This window comes from Sapajus apella, unplaced genomic scaffold (assembly GCF_009761245.1).
Source record: "Sapajus apella isolate SASKATOON/1434 unplaced genomic scaffold, GSC_monkey_1.0 scaffold144, whole genome shotgun sequence".
Lineage (NCBI taxonomy): Eukaryota > Metazoa > Chordata > Mammalia > Primates > Cebidae > Sapajus > Sapajus apella.
This window is the reverse complement of record NW_022437084.1, coordinates 68,415-87,889: the sequence shown is the minus strand read 5'-3', so window position 1 is coordinate 87,889 and position 19,475 is coordinate 68,415. Positions and strand designations below refer to the sequence as shown.

Below are 19,475 nucleotides of genomic sequence, written 5' to 3'. Positions count from 1 at the left end.
CTGTAATCCCAGCACTTTGGGAGGCCGAGGCGGGTGGATCACGAGGTTGAGAGATCAAGACCATCCTGGTCAACATGGTGAAACCCCGTCTCTACTAAAAATACAAAAAATTAGCTGGGCATGGTGGCGCATGCCTGTAATCCCAGCTACTCAGGAGGCTGAGGCAGGAGAATTGCTTGAACCCAGGAGGCGGAAGTTGTGGTGAGCCGAGATCGAGCCATTGCACTCCAGCCTGGGTAACAAGAGTGAAACTCTGTCTCAAAAAAAAAACAAACAAACAAACAAACAAAAAAACATAAAAATTAGCTGGGGGGAGTGGGTGGGCACCTGTAGTTTCAGCTACTCAGGAAGCTGGGGCATAAGAACCATGTGAGCCTGGCAGGCAGAGGCTGTGGTTAGCCATGATTGCGCCACTGCACTTAGCCTGAGTGACAGAGGAGACTCCATCTCAAAGACAAATAAATAAAATAAAATAAAAATAAAAACATAAATGAGAAGGGAATCAAAGCATGTCTACACAAAAAAGCAATGAAACACAAAAAGCAGCATATGAGGAAGAAAAAAAAAACCTACAAGAATTACAGATAACATGTAACAGAAAGGCAACGGTAAGGTCTTCTCCATCAGTAATACTTCAAATGTAAATACTTAACTCTGCACTCAAAATAAAAAGACTGGCTGAATCAACAGGAGCCAACTACCCGTTGTCCACAGAAGACTCATATTAGCCCTATGGACACACATATGCTACAATTTGAAAAATAAAAACCAACAGTTAAGTATGGGGGTTGAGGCCTGTCATCGCAGGTACTCAGGAGGCTGAGGAGGATCTCTTGAGCCCAGGAGATCATGACCAAGTTCAACAACACCGCAAGACACTGTGTCTACAAAAGAAAACAAAACCTAAAACATTAGCCTGCCATGGTGGCATGCACCTGTACCAGCTACCCAGGGAGGCTGAGGTAGGACAATCACTTGAGCCCAGGAATTCAAGGTTGCAGTGAGCCACGATGACACCATTGCACTCCACCCTGGGTGACAGAGCAAGACACTGTATCTAAAAAATTTTTTAACAGAAAATAACACAAAAGATAAAACATAATATCCCAAGCAATTGTCATCCAGAGAGAGCAAAGCTGGCAAAACTAAAATATGTTTTTTGTTTTGTTTTGTTTTGTTTTTTGAGATGGAGTTTCACTCTCGTTACCCAGGCTGGACTGCAATGGCACGATCTCGGCTCACCGCAACCTCCGCCTCCTGGGTTCAGGCAATTCTCCTGCCTCAGCCTCCTGAGTAGCTGGGATTACGGGCACGTGCCACCATGCCCAGCTAATTTTTTGTATTTTTAGTAGAGACGGGGTTTCACCATGTTGACCAGGATGGTCTCGATCTCTTGACCTCGTGATCCACCCGCCTCGGCCTCCCAAAGTGCTGGGATTACAGGCTTGAGCCACCGCGCCCGGCCTCTAAAATATGTTTTAACTCAAAACTATTTTATTGGAGACAAGAAAGGACATTATATCATGATAATAGGGTCAATTCACCATTAATATACAAGAACTAGAGATACATAAGCATGAATATCAGAACTCCATATTTAAAGCCAATGTTTACAGAATCAAATAAATTGCTCCACTGTAATACTAGTTGATTTCAACATACGACTTTCAATAATGGAAAAAAACAACAAGAGAGCTGACCAATAAAAAAGTAGAGAGAGGCCGGGTGCGTGGCTCATGCCTGTAATCCAGCACTATGGAAGGCTTAAGCTGGTGGATCACTTCAGTTCAGAAGTTTGAGACCAGCCTGGCCAACAGAGTAAAACTCCATCTCTACTAAAAACACAAAAATTGGCTGGGCGTGGTAGTATATACCTGTAATCGCACGTAGGAGGCTGAGGCAGGAGAATGACTTGAACCCAGTGGGTAGAGGCTGCAGTGAGCTGAGATTGCACCACTGCACACCAGTCTGAGTGACAGAACGAGACTCCATCACACACAAAAAAGAAACTGATTATTAAATCAGTAAAATCCAAAAGCATCTGTAATATATAGAAATGTATAAAATGGGCTGGGCGTGGTGGCTCACGCCTGTAATCCAAGCACTTTGGAGGCCAAGGTGGGCGGATCACCTGAGGTCAGGAGTTCAAGATCAGCCTGACCAACATGGTGAAACCCCGTCTTAAAAAACAAACAAAAAAAATGTATAAGATGAAAGTAGCAGTGGCTTAAACAAGTAACAGTGAACTTCAAACCAGAGGCATCTTTCCAGTGAGCTATACTTCCAAGAGGACCTGAGGATGCAATATACGGTCTTTCTGTTGACTCTCTTTCCCACCCGGCTGAGTAGCCATCTCAGAAAAATCTACCTACTCCTCTGTAACACACACTAGTAGCGTGGGTGAAGCATAACTGAAGAATGGCTGAGGAACCTTGTGACATAAGAAGAAACGCATATACTGGTCTCTTCCCTGATTCCTGACACAGAGTTCCGAAGACCTTGGGATGTCCTGGGTGATGGGAAGGTGATTTATCCTAATGAGGAAACCTCTAAGGTCTCCTGGATGGGGCTCAGCTCCAGCAAGATCAGGCCAGGCTTAGAAACATGGAACAGTCACTTCCATCCACTATCCTCCAGGAAGGGGAGAGGGGCTGGAGGCTGAGTTAATATCATCATGACTACGTGGTGAAGCCTCCATGCAAATCCCTAAATTATGGGGAAATGAGAGCTTCCAAATGCTGAACACACGCAGGTGCCTGGGGCACGGCACACCCGTGAATCTCCCCACAGTCCTTGTGTAGAGCACAGCTCACTGCAAAGACGCCTCTGGTTTTAAGTTCACGGTTATTTGTTTAAGCTACTTCTACGTTCATCCAGTACATTTTTATATATTACACATGATCTTGGATTTTATTGATTTAATAATCATTTTTCTAATTTTTTTTTTTTTTGAGACGGAGTTTTCCTCTGTCACCAGGCTGGAGTGCAGTGGCATGATACTGGCTCACGGCAACTTTCACCTCCCAGGTTCAAGTGATTCTCCCACCTGAGCCTCCAGAGTAGCTGGGACTACAGGTGTGGGGCATCACGCCCAGCTAGTTTTTGTATTTTTAGTAGAGACAGGGTTTCACGCTGTTGGCCAGGCTGGTCTCAAACACCTGACCTCATGATTCACCTGACCTCCCAACGTGCTGGGATTACAAGCATGAGCTACTGAGTACGACTCATTTTCCTATTTTTTATGATAGTCTTTGTGTTCTTTGTTTTATATCAATAATGTGTGGAACTGTTATATCAGAGAATGACTATTCATTTTGAATTTAGTGCTTCACTCTGTGAATCTTCTCATCTGGCTGTCCCTCTGTGTCCTGTGAAACATTCTTTATCATGAACCTAAGAAGGTGTTTCACTGAGTTTTGTGAGCCACCCTAGCAAAGCAATCAAACCTGGCTGGGCGTGGTGGCTCATGCCTGTAATCCAAGCACTTTGGAGGCCAAGGTGGGCGGATCACCTGAGGTCAGGAGTTCAAGACCAGCCTGACCAACATGGTGAAACCCTGTCTTTATGTAAAAATATATATGTTAAAAAAAAAAAAAAAGAAAGCAATCAAACCCAAGAAAGGGGTTGAGGGAACCCAACTCACAGCTGGTTGGTCAGAGGAACATGTGACAATTTACACTTGCAACTGGCATCTGAGGTCGGGGGCCGCCCTTACCGGCCTGGGAACTCAACCCTTCACCTGTGAGATCTGACTCTAACTCCAGGTAGACAGTGTCAGAAGTGAATTAAACCACAAGAAATTCAGTTTGTGTCCATTCAAGATTTGGATGTGGTTGGGAAGAAATCCACTTATGTTGGTGATCAGAATTGAGGCATTCTGTGCAAGGTGGCATGTGAGAGTAGGAAAAGCATTTCTGATTTTTTTTGTGTGTGGCAGGGGGACAGAGTCTTGCTCTGTCATCCGGGCTGGAATTCAGGGGTGAAATTTTAGCTCACTGCAACCTCCAGCTCTCAGGTTCAAGAGATTCTCCTGCCTCAGTCTCCCAAGTAGCTGGAATTAAAGGCACACACCATCACACCCAGCTACTTTTTGCATTTTCAGTAGGGATGGGGTTTCACCAAACTCCTGACCTAAAGTGATCTGCCCTCCTCAGCCTCTCAAAGTGCTGGGATGACAGGCATGAGCCACTGTATGTAGCCTTTTTTTTTTTTCTTCCAAATAGACAAGTAGATGATTTAAACAAGCAGAGAAAGCTCTGGGCATTGTTATAGGCCCCAGATGCAAAAATGGAACAGCCCATGTTTCCCATCTCCTGATTGGGTGTTGCGAGTACAGGAAATGGGATGGAATCTGAATAGGTCAAGGGGCAGATAGGTGCATGGAGGCCTCAGCTCTGAGCTATAGGGACAGAGAATGGAGCATCAGATGGAATCAAGTACAGAGGAGACCACAAGGGGAAGAGACCCTTTGACAGCCCTCCCTGTGCCACAGAGGCAAGAAACCAAAGAGGTCACAGAAGCCAGGTGACATGGATAAAGACTCTGCCTTTGTCTCTGAGCTGCAGCATCACTAGAATGCCCAAAAATCAAACTACTGCACATCTGAAGAGAGAGAGGCTGGGCGCAGTGGCTCACACCTGTAATCCCAGCACCGTGGGAGGTCCAGGTGGGCAGATCACCTGAGGTCAGGAGTTCGAGACCAGCCTGGCCAACATAGTGAAACCTTGTCTCTGCTAAAAATACAAAAATTAGCCAGGTGTGGCGGTAGTGCACACCTGTAGTCCTAGCTACCTGAAAGACTTAGGCAGGAGAATCATGTGAACCCAGGCAGGAGAGGTTGCAGTAAACTATTGTGCCACTGCACTCCAGCCTAGGTAAAAGAGCAAGACGTTATCTCAAAAATAAATAAATAAATAGCAAACAGAAGGACAAGTGGGGACAAAGAAAGATGTCCATTCAGAGATCTCAGAATTTAAGCTTTCCTTTTCCCACAGAATTTTCCTGCTTGCAGAGAGTTTCCTCACTCACTATTTATTTATGTATTTCGTATATTTATTTAGTATTATTATACTTTAAGCTCTGGGGTATATGTGCAGAACAAGCAGGCTTGTTACAAAGGTAACAAAGGTAACGTGCCATAGTGCTTTGCTGCATTCATCACCCCGTCATCTACATTAGGTATTTCTCCTAATGCTATCCCTCCCCTAGTCCCCCACCCCCTGCTATCCCTCCCCTAATGTGTGGTTTCCCTCCCTGTCTCCATGTGTTCTCACTGTCCAACACTCACTTATGAATGAGAACATGCAGTGTTTGATTTTCTGTTCCTGTGTCAGTTTGCTGAAAATGATGGTTTCCAGCTTTATCCAGGTCCCTGCAAAGGACATGAACTCATCCTTTTTTATGGCCACACATCCCCACACACTATTTGAAGGTGTAGCTTCCACTCTGCCCATCTGAGCTCCCACTGTGTTTACACCTGCAATACATCCCACACATCTAGATTTTTCTGCTATTTTTACTTGACTCTCCACAGTCCAGGGCTCTTTCCCTGGCTTCATCATGGAGACGACAGGTCAGAAAGAGACTCCTGCTTGTAAAAAAAAAAAAAAGAAACATGACGCGCTGGAGCTTTTCTAGCATCGCAGCCCTATGTTTCATTAGGAAAGAAGACACTCCAGCCGGGCGCGGTGGCTCACGCTTGTAATCCCAGCACTTTGGGAGGTCGAGACGGGTGGATCAGGAGGTCAAGAGATCGAGACCATCCTGGTCAACATGGTGAAACCCCGTCTCTACTAAAAATACAAAAATTAGCTGGGCATGCTGGCGCATGCCTGTAGTCCCAGCTACTCGGGAGGCTGAGGCAGGAGAATTGCCTGAACCCAGGAGGCGGAGGTTGCGGTGAGCCGAGATCGCGCCATTGCACCCCAGCCTGGAAAACAAGAGAAAACCCCCGCAACAAAAAAAAAAAAAAAAAAAAAAAAAAGAAGACACTCCAGATGGATCGAGGAAAATATTTCACACTCCTCCACTGACTGCCTCCTTAGGAATGCTTAGAGAGCATTGTAATATGTGGAAATCAAGCTTCTTTCTAGGAACTACTGAATAAAAAGCACAGGAGTAACACACAGGGAACTGGATATCTTTAAAGTCTGCCAGAAGGTTTTGTTTCTGTTTTTTTGAGACAGAGTCTTGCTCTGTAGCTTGGGCTGGAGTGCAGTGGCGTGATCTACTCTCACTGCAACCTTTGCCTACCAGGTTCAAGCGATTCTGCTTCCTCACCCTTTCTAGTATCTCGAATTACTGGAGGGCATGACCATGCCTGGCTAATTTTTGTATTTTTGGTAGAGACAGAGTTTCACCATGTTGGCCACGCTGGTCTTGAACTCCTGAACTGAAGCGATCCACAAGCCTCAGCCTCCCAGAGTGCTGGGATTACAGGCTTGAGTCACTGCACCTGGCCTGCCATCAGCTTTTTGCCTACTTTATTTCTGGAAACCCCCGTGAGGTATGATGAAGAATGCACAACATCTAAACAGAGGGGACAGTTAAAGTCCAGATGCTGCATCATGAAGCTTTTCATTTCAAAATCAATACGGCTTTCATTTTAGTCAAGCAAGGACGCGGCTCCCAAGAGGCAACAAGAGAAAATACAAAGATAAGCAACAGCACATCCCTACTTGTGGAGGGAAGTTGTCCTCACCCAGGGAGACCAGGTTCCTGTAGTTCTCCAACATCACGTCCCTGTATAAAGTCCTCTGAGCAGGGTCCAGGCATCTCCACTCCTCCGGAGAGAATTCTATGGTCACATCCCTGAATGTCAATGGACCCTGAAATAAAAACACATTTTAACCACATAGTTATGGGAGGCGTTCTTATCTTTACAGAGAATGAGAAGAGGAGAGAGGTAGAAGCACGGATTTAATTGTAGGGAATGTTCTGACAAATGGAGAAAGCGATTTTTCACCACATTATGTCTTCCCAGTTGTGTTTATTACACCTTTTGAAGAGGTCATGATTCCCTCATGGTATGGATTTCTTGTGTTTGTGGATAATACAAGAAATACACACAACAGCTATTAAATGTGTTCAAAGAAAAAAAAAAGAAATACACAAACCAAAAAATCAACGCAGCTTTCTCGCTATGAAAATGTTTGAAACTTGCCAGGCGCGGTGGCTCACGCCTGTAATCCCAGCACTTTGGGAGGCCGAGGCGGGTGGATCACGAGGTCAAGAGATCAAGACCATCCTGGTCAACATGGCGAAACCCCGTCTCTACTAAAAATACAAAATATTAGCTGGGCATGGTGGCGCGTGCCTGTAATCCCAGCTACTCAGGAGGTTGAGGCAGGAGAATTGCCTGAACCCAGGAGGCGGAGGCTGCGGTGAGCCGAGATCGCGCCATTGCACTCCAGCCTGGGTAACAAGAGCGAGACTCCGTCTCAAAAAAAAAAAAAAAAAAAAAAAAAAAAAAAAAAAAAAAAAAAAAAAAGAAATGTTTGAAACTTTTATTGACACACCAAGTAACATTTTGTATCTACATGAGGCAGAACATGAATGATGTTTTCAGAAATGACAATGTCCACAGTGAAAAATCAGAAACTAAAATTCAATTGGGCGTGATGGCACATGGCTGTAATCCCAGCACTTTGGAAGGCCATGGTGGGTGGATCACCTGAGCTCAGGAGTATAAGACCAGTGTGGCCAACATGGTGAAACCCTGTCCCTACTAAAAATATAAAACTTGGCCAGTCACAGTGGCTCATGTCTGTAATCCAAGCACTTTGGGAGGCCAAAGTGGGCAGATCACAAGGTCAGAGGTTTGAGACCAGACTGACCAACATGGTGAAACCCCGTCTCTACTAAAAATACAAAAATTAGTTGGGCATGTTGTCACGTACCTGTAATCCCAGCTACTCAGGAGGCTGAGGCAGGAGAATTGCTTGAACCCAGGAAGTGGAGGTTGCAGTGAGCCAAGAGCATGCCACTGCACTCCAGCCTGGGAAACAGAGCAAGACTCTGTCTCAAAAAACAAAAACAAAAACAAAACAAAAATTAGCCAGGCATGGTGGCGGGCACCTGTAACACCAGCTACTCAGGAGGTTGAGGTATGAGAATCACTTGAACCCAGGAGGTGGAGGTGCAGTGAGTCAAGATTATGCCATTATACTCCAGCCTCGGTGACAAAGGAAAAACTCAGTTTCAAAAAAAAAAAAAATGGTAAACAGCCAGGTGCAATTGGTCATGCCTGTAATTCCAGCACTTTGGGAGGTCAAGGCCAGCAGATCTTGAGGTCAGGAGTTTCAGACCAGCCTGGCCAGCAGGGTAAAACCCCGTCTCTACTAAAAAGACAAAAATTAGCTGGGCAGTGTGGTGGGCACCTATAATTCCAGGTGCTTGAAAGGCTGAGGCAGAGACTTGCTTGAACCCGGGAGGTGGAGGATGCAGTCAGCCAAGATTGTGCCACAGCACTTTAGCCTGGGTGACAAGCAAGACTCCCTTCTCAAAAAAAAAAAAAAAAAAAAAAGAAAAAAAGGTAAATATAAAATAACTATTAGGTAAGGGGCTTAATACCGAAGTGATGAAATAATCTGTATGACAAGCCCAGATGACATGAGTCTACCTATGTAACAAATCTTCACACGTAGTCTAAAGTTAAAAAATAAATATAAAAGGAAATTTATCATTGCAGATTTTTTTCTAAAAGTCTCATAAAGATGCAGAAATACACGATTACAAGACTTGCCCTGACACCTGACACAGAACTGACAGTAGTGGGTCCCGGGTGAGGCCGGAAGGAGTGTGGGGGACGTGTCAGGGAAAGGAGGTGCTTTACAGCCAAGGGGCTAAGCTGCAGCTTTGCTTGAAGCTTTACCACAAAACAAATATGTACATCATGTGGTGTTTAAATACAAAAATATTTATCAAATAATAATAAATATTATTATATTTATTATAATATAAATGTGGGGCTGGGCACAGTGGCCCACACCTGTAATCCCAGCACTCTGGGAGGCTAAGTCAAGTAGATCATCTGAGGTCAGGAGTTTGAGTCCAGCCTGACCAACGTGGTGAAAGCCCATCTCTACTAAAAACACAGAATTAGCTGGGTGTGGTGGCAGGGGCCTATAATGGCAGCTATTTGGGAGACTGAAGTGGGAGAATCACATGAACCAGGGAGGCAGAGGCTGCAGTGAGCTGAGATCACACCACTGCACTCCAGCCTGAATGATAGAGCAACACTTTCTCTAAAATAATAATAATAATAATAATAATAGGTAGAATGAGAATATGGCTCCATCCTTTAGGATAAAAATGCAGTACTGCTCCCATATTTAAGAAAATTATAGGCCAGGCGCGGTGGCTCAAGCCTGTAACCCCAGCACTTTGGGAGGCCGAGGCGGGTGGATCACGAGGTCAAGAGATCGAGACCACCCTGGTCAACATGGCGAAACCCCGTCTCTACTAAAAATACAAAAAATTAGCTGGGCATCGTGGCGCCTGTCTGTAATTCCAGCTACTCAGGAGGCTGAGGCAGGAGAATTGCCTGAATCCAGGAGGCGGAGGTTGCGGTGAGCCCAGATCGCGCCATTGCACTCCAGCCTGGGTAACATGAGTGAAACTCCGTCTCAAAAAAAAAAAAAAAAAAGAAAAGAAAAAAAGAAAATTATAACCATTTTTACTGAAAATGCCTGTTTCACAAGCCTCTCCAAAGTAACACCGCAGTTCCATGAGCTTAATGCACTAAGAATGGTTTAATGAATCTCCTGCTATAATTTAGGTTGGTTTCATATGCTTAAAATAATGATGGAATAAAACCCCTTGTATCATTCATGTCTGTGTGTGAACTTTCCATTTCAATTAGTAAGATGTTTGGAGTCAGAAACACAGTAACTCACTCAATTACCTAAACATGTAGTATAAAATCAGGCAGAAAAGACTTCCCCTTATTGATCTCCATTTCTAGAATTTACCATGTACTTTGTGCACATTACTACGTGACTTCCACTTGCAGCTGCTCTGCTCCTGATCTACAGAGAGCTGACGGTGCATCCAGATGTGGCCCCTGAACAATCCTTGCTGCCCAGCAGCCCTGACATCACGGGCCCCACAGCCCGTCTCCATCCACGTCTGGGGTGAGCCCTTCCCAGGACCATGCCCAGTGCAGCCTCTTCCCAAGCTCATGTCACTGGGTCACAAGAGATGGAATCTAAGGGAGATGAGAGGGACTGAGGGAAAGCATGGGTGAGTGCCAGCAAACCTGCCAAAAAGGACGCTTCAGACTCAGAGAAGATTCCCAACTCCAAGGCCCAGCATTTCTGAAAGGAAGGAGACAGAACAATCCACCAAGAATATCATCTCACCTGAGGAAGAGCCATCCCTGACTCCTTTGCTTTCCACTTCCTCTTCCGGGTTTCTTCCTCACGTATCAAGGGTCTTTAGAACATTCAATCCTGAATGTTATAAATATGTTGTTTGTTGCTCAGAATCAACACTCCTCCTCCCTGTAAGACAACAACACATACAAAAGAGACCTCACCCTGAGGAAATACAGTCCCCTCTGCTGCACACTGCATCAGGGATAATAAACTCCTACAGCAAAACTAAATGAAGTTTTGACCTCTTTCTTCAGAATCTGCTCCCCTTCTGGAGAAGCCCCCACACACATGCTGCAGCAGTGAGAAGCTGGGCTGGAATGAGCTCCCCTTCAGAGCACAGACCCAGCCCTCATCAAACCCCATTCAGATGCTGGGTGCAGTGGCACCTGTAATCCCAGCACTCTAAGAGGCCAAGGCAGGTGGATTGCTTGAGGTCAGGAGTTCAAGACCAGCCTGGGCAACATGGTGAAACCCCATCTCTACAAACAACAGAAAAACTTAGTCAGGCATGGTGGTACATGTCTGTGTGTCTGTGGTCTCAGCTACATAGGAGGCTGAGGTGGGAGGATCACTTGAGCCTAAAGGGCAAAGAGTGCAATGAGCCAAGACTGGACAAGCACACTTCAGCCTGGGTGATAAGAGTGAGACTTTATCTTTTTTCTTTTCTTTTTTTTGAGATAGAGTTTCTCTCGTTACCCAGGCTGGAGTGCAATGGCGCAATCTTGGCTCACTGCAACCTCCGCCTCCTGGGATCAAGCAATTCTCCTGCCTCAGCCTCCCAAGTAGCTGGGACTACAGGCACGCGCCACCATGCCCAGCTAATTTTTGTATTTTTAGTAGAGACGGGGCTTCACCGTGTTGACCAGGATGGTCTCGATCTCTTGACCTCGTGATCCACCCATCTTGGCCTCCCAAAGTGCTGGGAGTATAGGCGTGAGCCACCGTGCCCGGGGAGACTTTATCTTAAAAAAATAAATAAATAAAGGCTGGGTATGATGGCTCATGCCTGTAATCCCAGCACTTGGGGAGGCCAAGGCAGGCAGACCATGAGGTCAGAAGTTTGAGGCCAGCCTGGCCCAGAGATTAGCCTAGCCAATATGGGGAAAACCCATCCCTACTAAAAATACAAAAAAGAGCCAGTCATGGTGGCGGATGCCTGTAATCCCAGCTACTTGGGAGGCTGAGGCAGGAGAATTGCTTGAACCCAGGAGGTGGAGGCTGTAGCGAGCTGGGATCTTGCCACTGCTCTCAAGCCTGGGCAGCAGAGCAAGACTCCAACTCAAAAAAAAAAAAAAAAAACTTGCTGCTCAATGATGGACATGGAGTCAATTTTAAATATTATTAAAACTCGGGTCAACTTTTCATCTTAGACCGGGTCAACTTTTCATCTTAGACCTGGCAGAAACTTTTCATCCCGCAAAGAAGGGTGGCAAGAAAAAAAGAGCCATTCTGCCATCCATGAGGCGGTGACCCGAGAGTACACCATCAACATTCACAAACACATCTACGGGGTGGGCTTCAAGAAGCGTGCCCCTTGGGTGCTCAAAGAGATTCATAAATTTGCCATCAAGGAGATGAAAACTCCAGGTGTGTGCACTGATGCCAGGCTCAACAAAGCCGTCCTGGCGAAAGGAATAAGGAATGTCCCACACCATGTCCACGTGCGGTTGCCCAGAAAATGTAATGAGGGTGAAGAGTCACCAAACAAGCTCTATACTGTGGTTACCTGTGTACCTGTTATCACTTTCAGAAACCTACTGACTGGCACTGTGGATGAGAACCAATCACTCATCATCGTAAACATAAAATAAAGTTAAGGTAGGACATGGTGGCTCATGCCTGTAATTCCAGCAGTTTAAGAAGCCAAGGTAGGTGCATCACCTGAGGTCAGGAGTTCGAGACCAGCCTGACCAATATGGATAAACATCATCTCTACTAAAAAAAAAAAAAAATTAGCTGGGTGTTGTGGCACATGCCTGTAATCCCAGATTCTTGGGAGGCTGAGGCAGGAGAATCACTTGAACCCGGGAGGCAGAGGTTGCGGGGAGCTGAGATTGTGCCATTGTACATCAACCTGGGATACAAGAGTGAAACTTTGTCTCAAAAAAAAAAAAATCTTATAAAATTGCCATCAAAAACAAACAAACAAAAACCAACTCAGGCCCAACCTGAGTATGTGGAGAATCTCTGGAGCATAACAGATATGAGTGTAAATTCCCCAGCACTCTAATGTGAAGCCACGGTTGAGATCCACTCGGGGGAAGAGGCAAGCCCAGCGCAGCCCTGCTGTCTAGCTCTGCTCTCCCCCCGAGGCCTTGGATCATCAGTATTGAGGCAGCGGAAGGTGAAGAATACAAAAAGAAGCATGCAGAACAGCCAACATGGACCAGAGGTGGGGGTGAGGGTGTGGCTGGAGTGCTCATCGGGAGGTGGGTCACAGAAGCCCCCACTGAGAGGTGATATCAGAACAGACACCGGGGAAGGAGGCGTGTCTGCACCTGCAGCTGAGGGGCCAGCGAGTTCCAGCAGAGACACAGTCCATGTGAAGGCCTTGAGGCAGGAGCAACCTTGGCCTCAGAAGCAGGAAAGAGGCCTGCGTGGCTGGGGCAGAGGGAGCGAGGACACAGGCAGGAGATGAGGTCAGAGGGGTCCCGGGGATATAGATCAGGCAGGGGGCAGGTCTTCAAACATTTTTCTCCCACAACTCTAAAGAATTTTATAAAATAATGAATTTCAGCCCGGTGTGGTGGCGCATGCCTGTAATCCCAGCACTTTGGGAGGCTGAGATGGGTTGATCACTTGAGATCAGGAGTTTGAAACCAGCCCGGCCAATGTGGTGACACCCTGTCTCTACTAAAAATACAAAAAATTAGCTCGGCATGGTTGCATATGCCATTAATTCCAGCTACTCAAAACGCTGAGGTAGGAGAATCGCTTGACCTTGGGACGCAGAGGTTGTGGTGGGCTGAGATCGCACCATTGCAGTCCAGCCAGAGCAACAAGAGCCAAACTCCATTTCAAAAATATAAAAAATAAAATACAAATACAAAAATTAGCTGGGTGTGGTGGCACACAACCATAATCCCAGTTTCTTGGGCGGTTGAGGCACAAGAATGGCTTGAACCCAGAAGACAGAGGTTACAGTGAGCCAAGATCATGAAACTGCTCTCACAGCTTGGACAACAGAGTGAGACTCTGTTCCAAAACACAAAAACAAAAAAAGAAAAGAAAAAAAAGAGCATTTTTAATGTGATTGATGACGAGATATTAAAACCTGAGTCACGAGATAGAGACTGACTGATAAGCAAATGTGACTAGGGCAGAGGGAGTCCTGAGATGAGCACAGGCTCCCAGGAGGAGGCTGCACACAGGGCTGTGGTGCCACACTGAGGAGTCGGGCTTTTGTCCTGGGGAACGTGGGAAGCTGGTGGAAGGTTCCCTACCAGGGACCAACATGACCTACTTTAGATTGAGCTGTGATAACCCTAATATGGAGAACGGCCATGGAAGATGGTCTCTTTCTGAGTCTACACCTATGTTTCTTCCATTCTTCTTTTTTTTTTTTTTTTTCATTTTTGAGGTATTGCATGACATTGAAAATTCTAATTACAACTGGCCACTCCCCTGTCCCAGGAGAAAAGCCACACCCAGACACGCACTCTATTTTGCCAATCATTTCCGGGGCCAGGGTCACTCAGGTTGAGCTTTTCTGGTCTGACCTCTCATCCCCAAGTTGTAGGGAGAGTCACTGAGGCTCAGAGAGGGAGACATTCACACCAAGTTACCCTGAGAAGGTCTGAGATGAGTGAAAAGGTGTGCCTGAATTCTCACATGGTGGCCTGGAAGGGCTAATGGGAAGGGTTGGTGTTTATCACCCCAATCATTAAAAATTAGAGAACCATCTATTACATACGTGGGCTAAAGAAACTTCTTTTGCAAGGTTCTGATGCCACTGATTCCCTACATTTAATTCTTCCTTACAAGAAAGTCACAGCAACATTTATAAAATGCAGAAGTGTATGAGGTTGGGCACAGTGGCTCACGCCTATAATGCCAGCACTTTGGGAGGCTGAGGTGGGCAGATCACCTGAGATCAGGAGTTCAACACCAGTCTGACCAACATGGAGAAACTCTGTCTCTACTAAAAACACAAAATTAGCTGGGTACAGTGATACAGGCCTATAATCCCAGCTACTCGGGAGGCCAAGGCAGGAGAATTGCTTAAACACGGGAGGTAGAGGTTGTAGTGAGCCGAGATCGTGCCACTGCACTCCAGCCTGGGCGACAAGAGTGAACTTCGTCTCAAAAAACAAATAAATACATAAAATAAAATGCAGAAGGGTGAACATACAGCTATTGACCTTGGAAACAGTGAAAGAAGGTCAGTTGTACAACTAAGACATAAGCAAATTTTTTCAATCAAGAATACATGGGTGGCTGGGCTCGGTGGCTTATGCCTGTAATCCCACTACTTTGGGAGGCTGAGGCAGGGGAATCACCTGAGGTCAGGAGTTAGAGCCCAGCCTGGCCAACATGGTGACATCCCATCACTACTAAAAATACAAATAATTAGCTGGTCATGGTGGTGGGCTCCTCTAATTCCAGCTACTCGGGAGGGTGAGGCAGGAGAATCATTTGAACCCAGGAGGTGGAGTTTGCAGTGAGTCAAGATAGCAACATTGCACTCCAGCCTGCCCAACATTAGCAAAACTCTCAAAAAAAAAAAAAAAAAGGATCCGGGTGTGGTGTGTGGTGGCTCACGCCTGTAATCCCAGCACTTTGGGAGGCCAAGGCAGGTGGAGCCCTTGAGGCCAGGAGATCGAGACTAGACTGGCCAACATGGTGAAACCCTGTCTCTATTTTAAAAAAAAAAAAAAGGGAGAGAGAGAGAATACATTGCTCTCACGTCCCTTTTTTTCTTTTGAGACAGTGTCTTGCTCTGTTGACCAGGCTGAAGTGCAGTGGCATAATCTTGACTCACTGCAACCTGGAACTCCTGGGCTCAAGTGATCCTCCTGCCTGGGCCTCCAGAGTAGCTGGAATTACAGGCACACACCATCACGCCCAGTTAATTTTTTGGTGGGGGGGCAGAGATGGGGGTCTCACTATGTTGCCCAGCTGGTCTCTCATTCTCTCCTTCTCCCTCTAGCTCTTTTCTTGTCATTTTTTCTGGAATTCTGCTCCTCATTTTGTACCGCTCTCCTCTTCTGCTGTTTATCCCCTTCTCCCCTCTATTCCTTCTCTTCCACCTCTTCTGCTCCATCCTGGCCACTTACTTAAGCTCTTGTTGCTCCTTCTTCATCTTTCCACCGTCCTTAATCTCCATATATTTCCGCCTCTTCTTCCATCTCTGCAAGTCCTCTGCTCTCCCTGTTAAATTCTCTCTTCCCTGTTATACCCCCGTACCCACTCTCTGGCACCCCACCTTCCCAGGTGTCCTCCGTGCTGTGGTTCCCTCTGTTCTGGCCACCAGCACCACTCTGCTCTGTCTGCCCCGGCTCCAAATCCCACCTCGTCTCTCACTCTCCTGAGCCTCCCTCTTTGCTGGCCCATCCCTGCCTTGCTTCGTCTCTCTGTACATCACGCGTTTCTCTACATTTCTCCACTTGCTTCTCTCTCTTTTTTTTTTTGCTGTCTCTTGGCAAATCCCTCACCCATTCTCTACTGTGCCATCTGTTACGGGTCTTTCTGATTCTTTTCTCTGTCTCAGGTTTTCTACTTCTCTCTGTCTCGTGATCCCTTTGGCCCACACAATCACAGGAGGGTTTGGAGTAAGTTGTCTACATGCCAGAGAAGCACAATTCCCAAGGGCTGGAGCTGGGCAGGTAACAACGCCTCGTGTCACAGGACAGGCCCTGGGCACCTCCCCAACGCGGGCTCAGGGGAAGCGGTGACTACAGAGGGGAGAACTGGGGAGCAGCAGGGCTCCGCACGATGAAGGAGGTGGGGGGCGACGGCGCCTTAAGACAAGGGTGGGGTCTGAAGGATCCCAGGACGAGTCAGAGGATGCTGCCTCCCCAGGATTGGGACCGTGGCGCTGGGCTTCAAGGGGCGACGAAGGCGAGGGTGGGAGGTGCCCAGGGCGGGAATCCACCTCTCGCGTGAGGACTTCAAAAAGAGCTAAGCCTGAGTAGTCAGAAAAAGGTTTTGAGCGGAAAAATTATGCAATAAAAAGTGTATACATTGCCCTATGGCAGAAAGACAGGAAAGGGGACCAGCCGCAGGGCAACTTTAAACCCAAAAGTAAGCGACCCCCACTCTCACAGGGATATCTCAATTTGCACTAGGTGGAGGACAGGGTGAGAATTTCCCGGTTTGTGGGGACCCTACTTCCCAGGTACACAAGCGCCGGGGACCTGAGAAGCGCAGACGAGACAGAGGGAAACTCACGCACCGCCGTGTGACCTTCATTCCACGCGATCCCCTTCCGGGTCTGCGCGAACCTGCGTGCGCAGTGCTGAAGCCAGGCCTGGGCGGGACCCACGAGGGGGTGCGCAGGGTAGGGGCGGGGCGTGAGGCGGAGAGAACTAGCAGAGGGCGGGCCGTGGTGGGAGCTGTGTGTCTCTCAGCCTGGCTCCCAGCGCCAGTTTTTTGGGTTTGGAGGCGAGACCGGTCAGGAAGGCTGAGGGATGATTCAAAGGCCTTGGAATTGTCTGGAATGGAAATGCAAACTAGAATGTGAAATTGAAAGCCCTGCTTGAGCGGGACCTACAATTTCATGCTGACGATCCACAGAATAGAAATCCTCTCCCCTTTCTGTTCTCTTCACTGCCATACAGCCTATGCCCTTTCAGGCAGGGACGCCACCGCCTGGGTCTTTGGTTCTTGTCCTGGTCTGGCTGTTTTCTTATATACTGCTTCCGCTTTCTAACTGCTATAGGCATTCCTCCGACAACAAACTACTATATAGTCATATAGAAGGATTATATAAATCAGCACCAAATGTGTCGGTACAGCTCCGACTACAATGCCTATATGATTATATAGACTACAGTATTTATATGACTATATAGAAAGATTATATGGAACTAAGTATTTTAGATAAAAGTACTCGCTGTGTTGCCTAAGCTGTATAGTGCAGTGACACAGTATTAGCTCACTCCAGCCTTCTCCTGTCGACCTCCCAGGTAGCTGGGACCACAGGTCGTGTGACTACAACTAATTTTTTGTACTTTTTTTTATAGGAGACACTGTATTTCACCCTGTTAGCCAGAATGGTCTCAATCTCCTGACTTCATGATTTGCCTGCCTCAGCCTCCCGAAGTGCTGGGATTACAGGCATGAGCCACCGTGGCCAGGCTGGTCTGGCACGCTTAACCTCTAGCAATGGAGGCATTGGGATTGCAGGCATGAGCCACCGCACCCGGTCTTTTTTTTTTCTTTTTAAATAAACAGGGCCTCACACTGTGACCCAGGGAAAAACACAGTGGCAGTCTTGGTCATTGCAACCTTTACCTCCCAGGCTCAACTTTTTTTGCCTAAGTCTCTTGAGTAGTTAAGATTAGAGGTGCTTGCCACGACACCCAGCTAATTTTTGTATTTTTAGTAGAGATGGAGTTTCACCATATTGGACAGGCTCATCTCGAACTCAGGTGATCCACCCACCTTGGCTTTCCAAAATCTTGGAATCACAGGTGTTAGCCCCGCACCAGCCTAGTTTTTGTTTACAGGAATAAGAAACAGGCCAAGTTGGGGGGCTTGTTCTGGTGATTCCAGCACTTTCAGAAGCCAAGGCGGGAGGGTCATGAGGTCAAATATTGAGACGATCCTGGCCAACACAGTGAAACCATGTCTCTACTAAAAATACAAAAACTAGCTGGGCATTGGGGTATGCACCTGTAGTCTCAGCTACTCACAAGGCTAATGTACAAGAATCGCTTGAAGGTGGGAGACAGAGGTTGCAGTTAGCTGAGACCATACCACTGCACTCCAGTCTGGCAACAGAGCGAGACACCATCTCAAGAAAAAATATATAAAAATACAAAAATTAGCATGGCATAGTGGCATGCATCTATAATTCCAGCTATTCAAGAGGTTGAGGCACAAGAATTGCTTAACTGCAAGATAACAGATTGCAGTGAGACAAGATCACACTATTGCACTCCAGCCTGGGTGACAAGAGAAAGATTTCATCACAAAAAAAAAAAAAAAAAAGGCTGCATTAACTGCTGACCTCAAGTGATCTATCTGCTGTGGCCTCTCAAAGTGCTGGGATTTCAGGTGAGTCACCAGGCCCAGCCCATTCTTTTTTAACATAAACACTTTTTATGTCAATTAATGCTCGAACTGAATGTTAAGTCAAATCAAACTCAAGTCAGTGCTGAATTGACTCCAGTATCAATTAATGCTTAATGGTTTGCTATACTTATTGCATTTGGAACAATTATCTCAAAAATGAACATTCTGGGCCGGGCCCGGTGGCTCACGCTTGTAATCCCAGCACTTTGGGAGGCCGAGGCGGGTGGATCACGAGGTCAAGAGATCGAGACCATCCTGGTCAACATGGTGAAACCCCGTCTCTACTAAAAATACAAAAATTAGCTGGGCATGGTGGCACACGCCTGTAGTCCCAGCTACTTGGGAGGCTGAGGCAGGAGAATTGCTTGACCTCGGGAGACGGAGGTTGTGGTGAGCCGAGATCACGCCATTGCACTTCAGCCTGGGTAACAAGAACAAAACTCCATCCCCAAAAAAAAAAAAAAAAAAAAAAAGAAGAAGAACATTCTGATGTCCTGCAAGGAGTGACTTTGGACTGAAGACCTTGCCACACTATGACATTTGAAAGATTTCTGCCCAGCCTGGCGCGGTGGCTCACGCCTATAATCCAAGCACTTTGGAGGCCAAGGCAGATGGATCACCTGACGTCGGGAGTTCAAGACCAGCTTGACCAACATGGTGAAACTCCATCTTTAAAAAATAAATAAGATAGCCGGGCGCGGTGGCTCAAGCCTGTAATCCCAGCACTTTGGGAGGCCGAGGCGGGTGGATCACGAGGTCAAAAGATCGAGACCATCCTGGTCAACAAGGTGAAACCCCGTCTCTACTAAAATACAAAAATTAGCTGGGCATGATGGTGCATGCCTGTAATCCCAGCTATTC

At 46.7% G+C, this 19,475-nt stretch overlaps 1 protein-coding gene and 1 long non-coding RNA gene across 5 annotated transcripts in view; both read right to left on the bottom strand.

Moving 5' to 3' along the window:
- Window positions 1-16,872, bottom strand: part of LOC116540703 (zinc finger protein 888-like) — a 21,382-nt gene extending 4,510 nt beyond the window's left edge. Inside the window, exons 1-3 of one of the 4 annotated variants that reach the window (XM_032264337.1) lie at window positions 16,771-16,872; window positions 10,362-10,502; window positions 6,701-6,827 (exon numbers count right to left, since the gene is read on the bottom strand). In XM_032264337.1, coding sequence (XP_032120228.1) covers window positions 6,701-6,827; window positions 10,362-10,376 — 142 coding nt within the window. In that variant the 5' untranslated portion in view covers window positions 10,377-10,502; window positions 16,771-16,872. Of the gene's footprint in view, window positions 1-6,700; window positions 6,828-7,898; window positions 7,943-10,361; window positions 10,503-14,289; window positions 14,308-16,770 lie in introns of those variants that run through there. The other 3 variants (XM_032264338.1, XM_032264339.1, XM_032264340.1) reach the window with 3 other exon arrangements.
- Window positions 3,264-4,008, bottom strand: LOC116540740. The gene is made up of 2 exons (XR_004264575.1): window positions 3,613-4,008; window positions 3,264-3,446 (listed from the first exon to the last, which is right to left on the bottom strand). It is a non-coding gene; the product is annotated as an uncharacterized LOC116540740 (long non-coding RNA).
- Window positions 16,873-19,475: the final 2,603 nt, after the last annotated feature.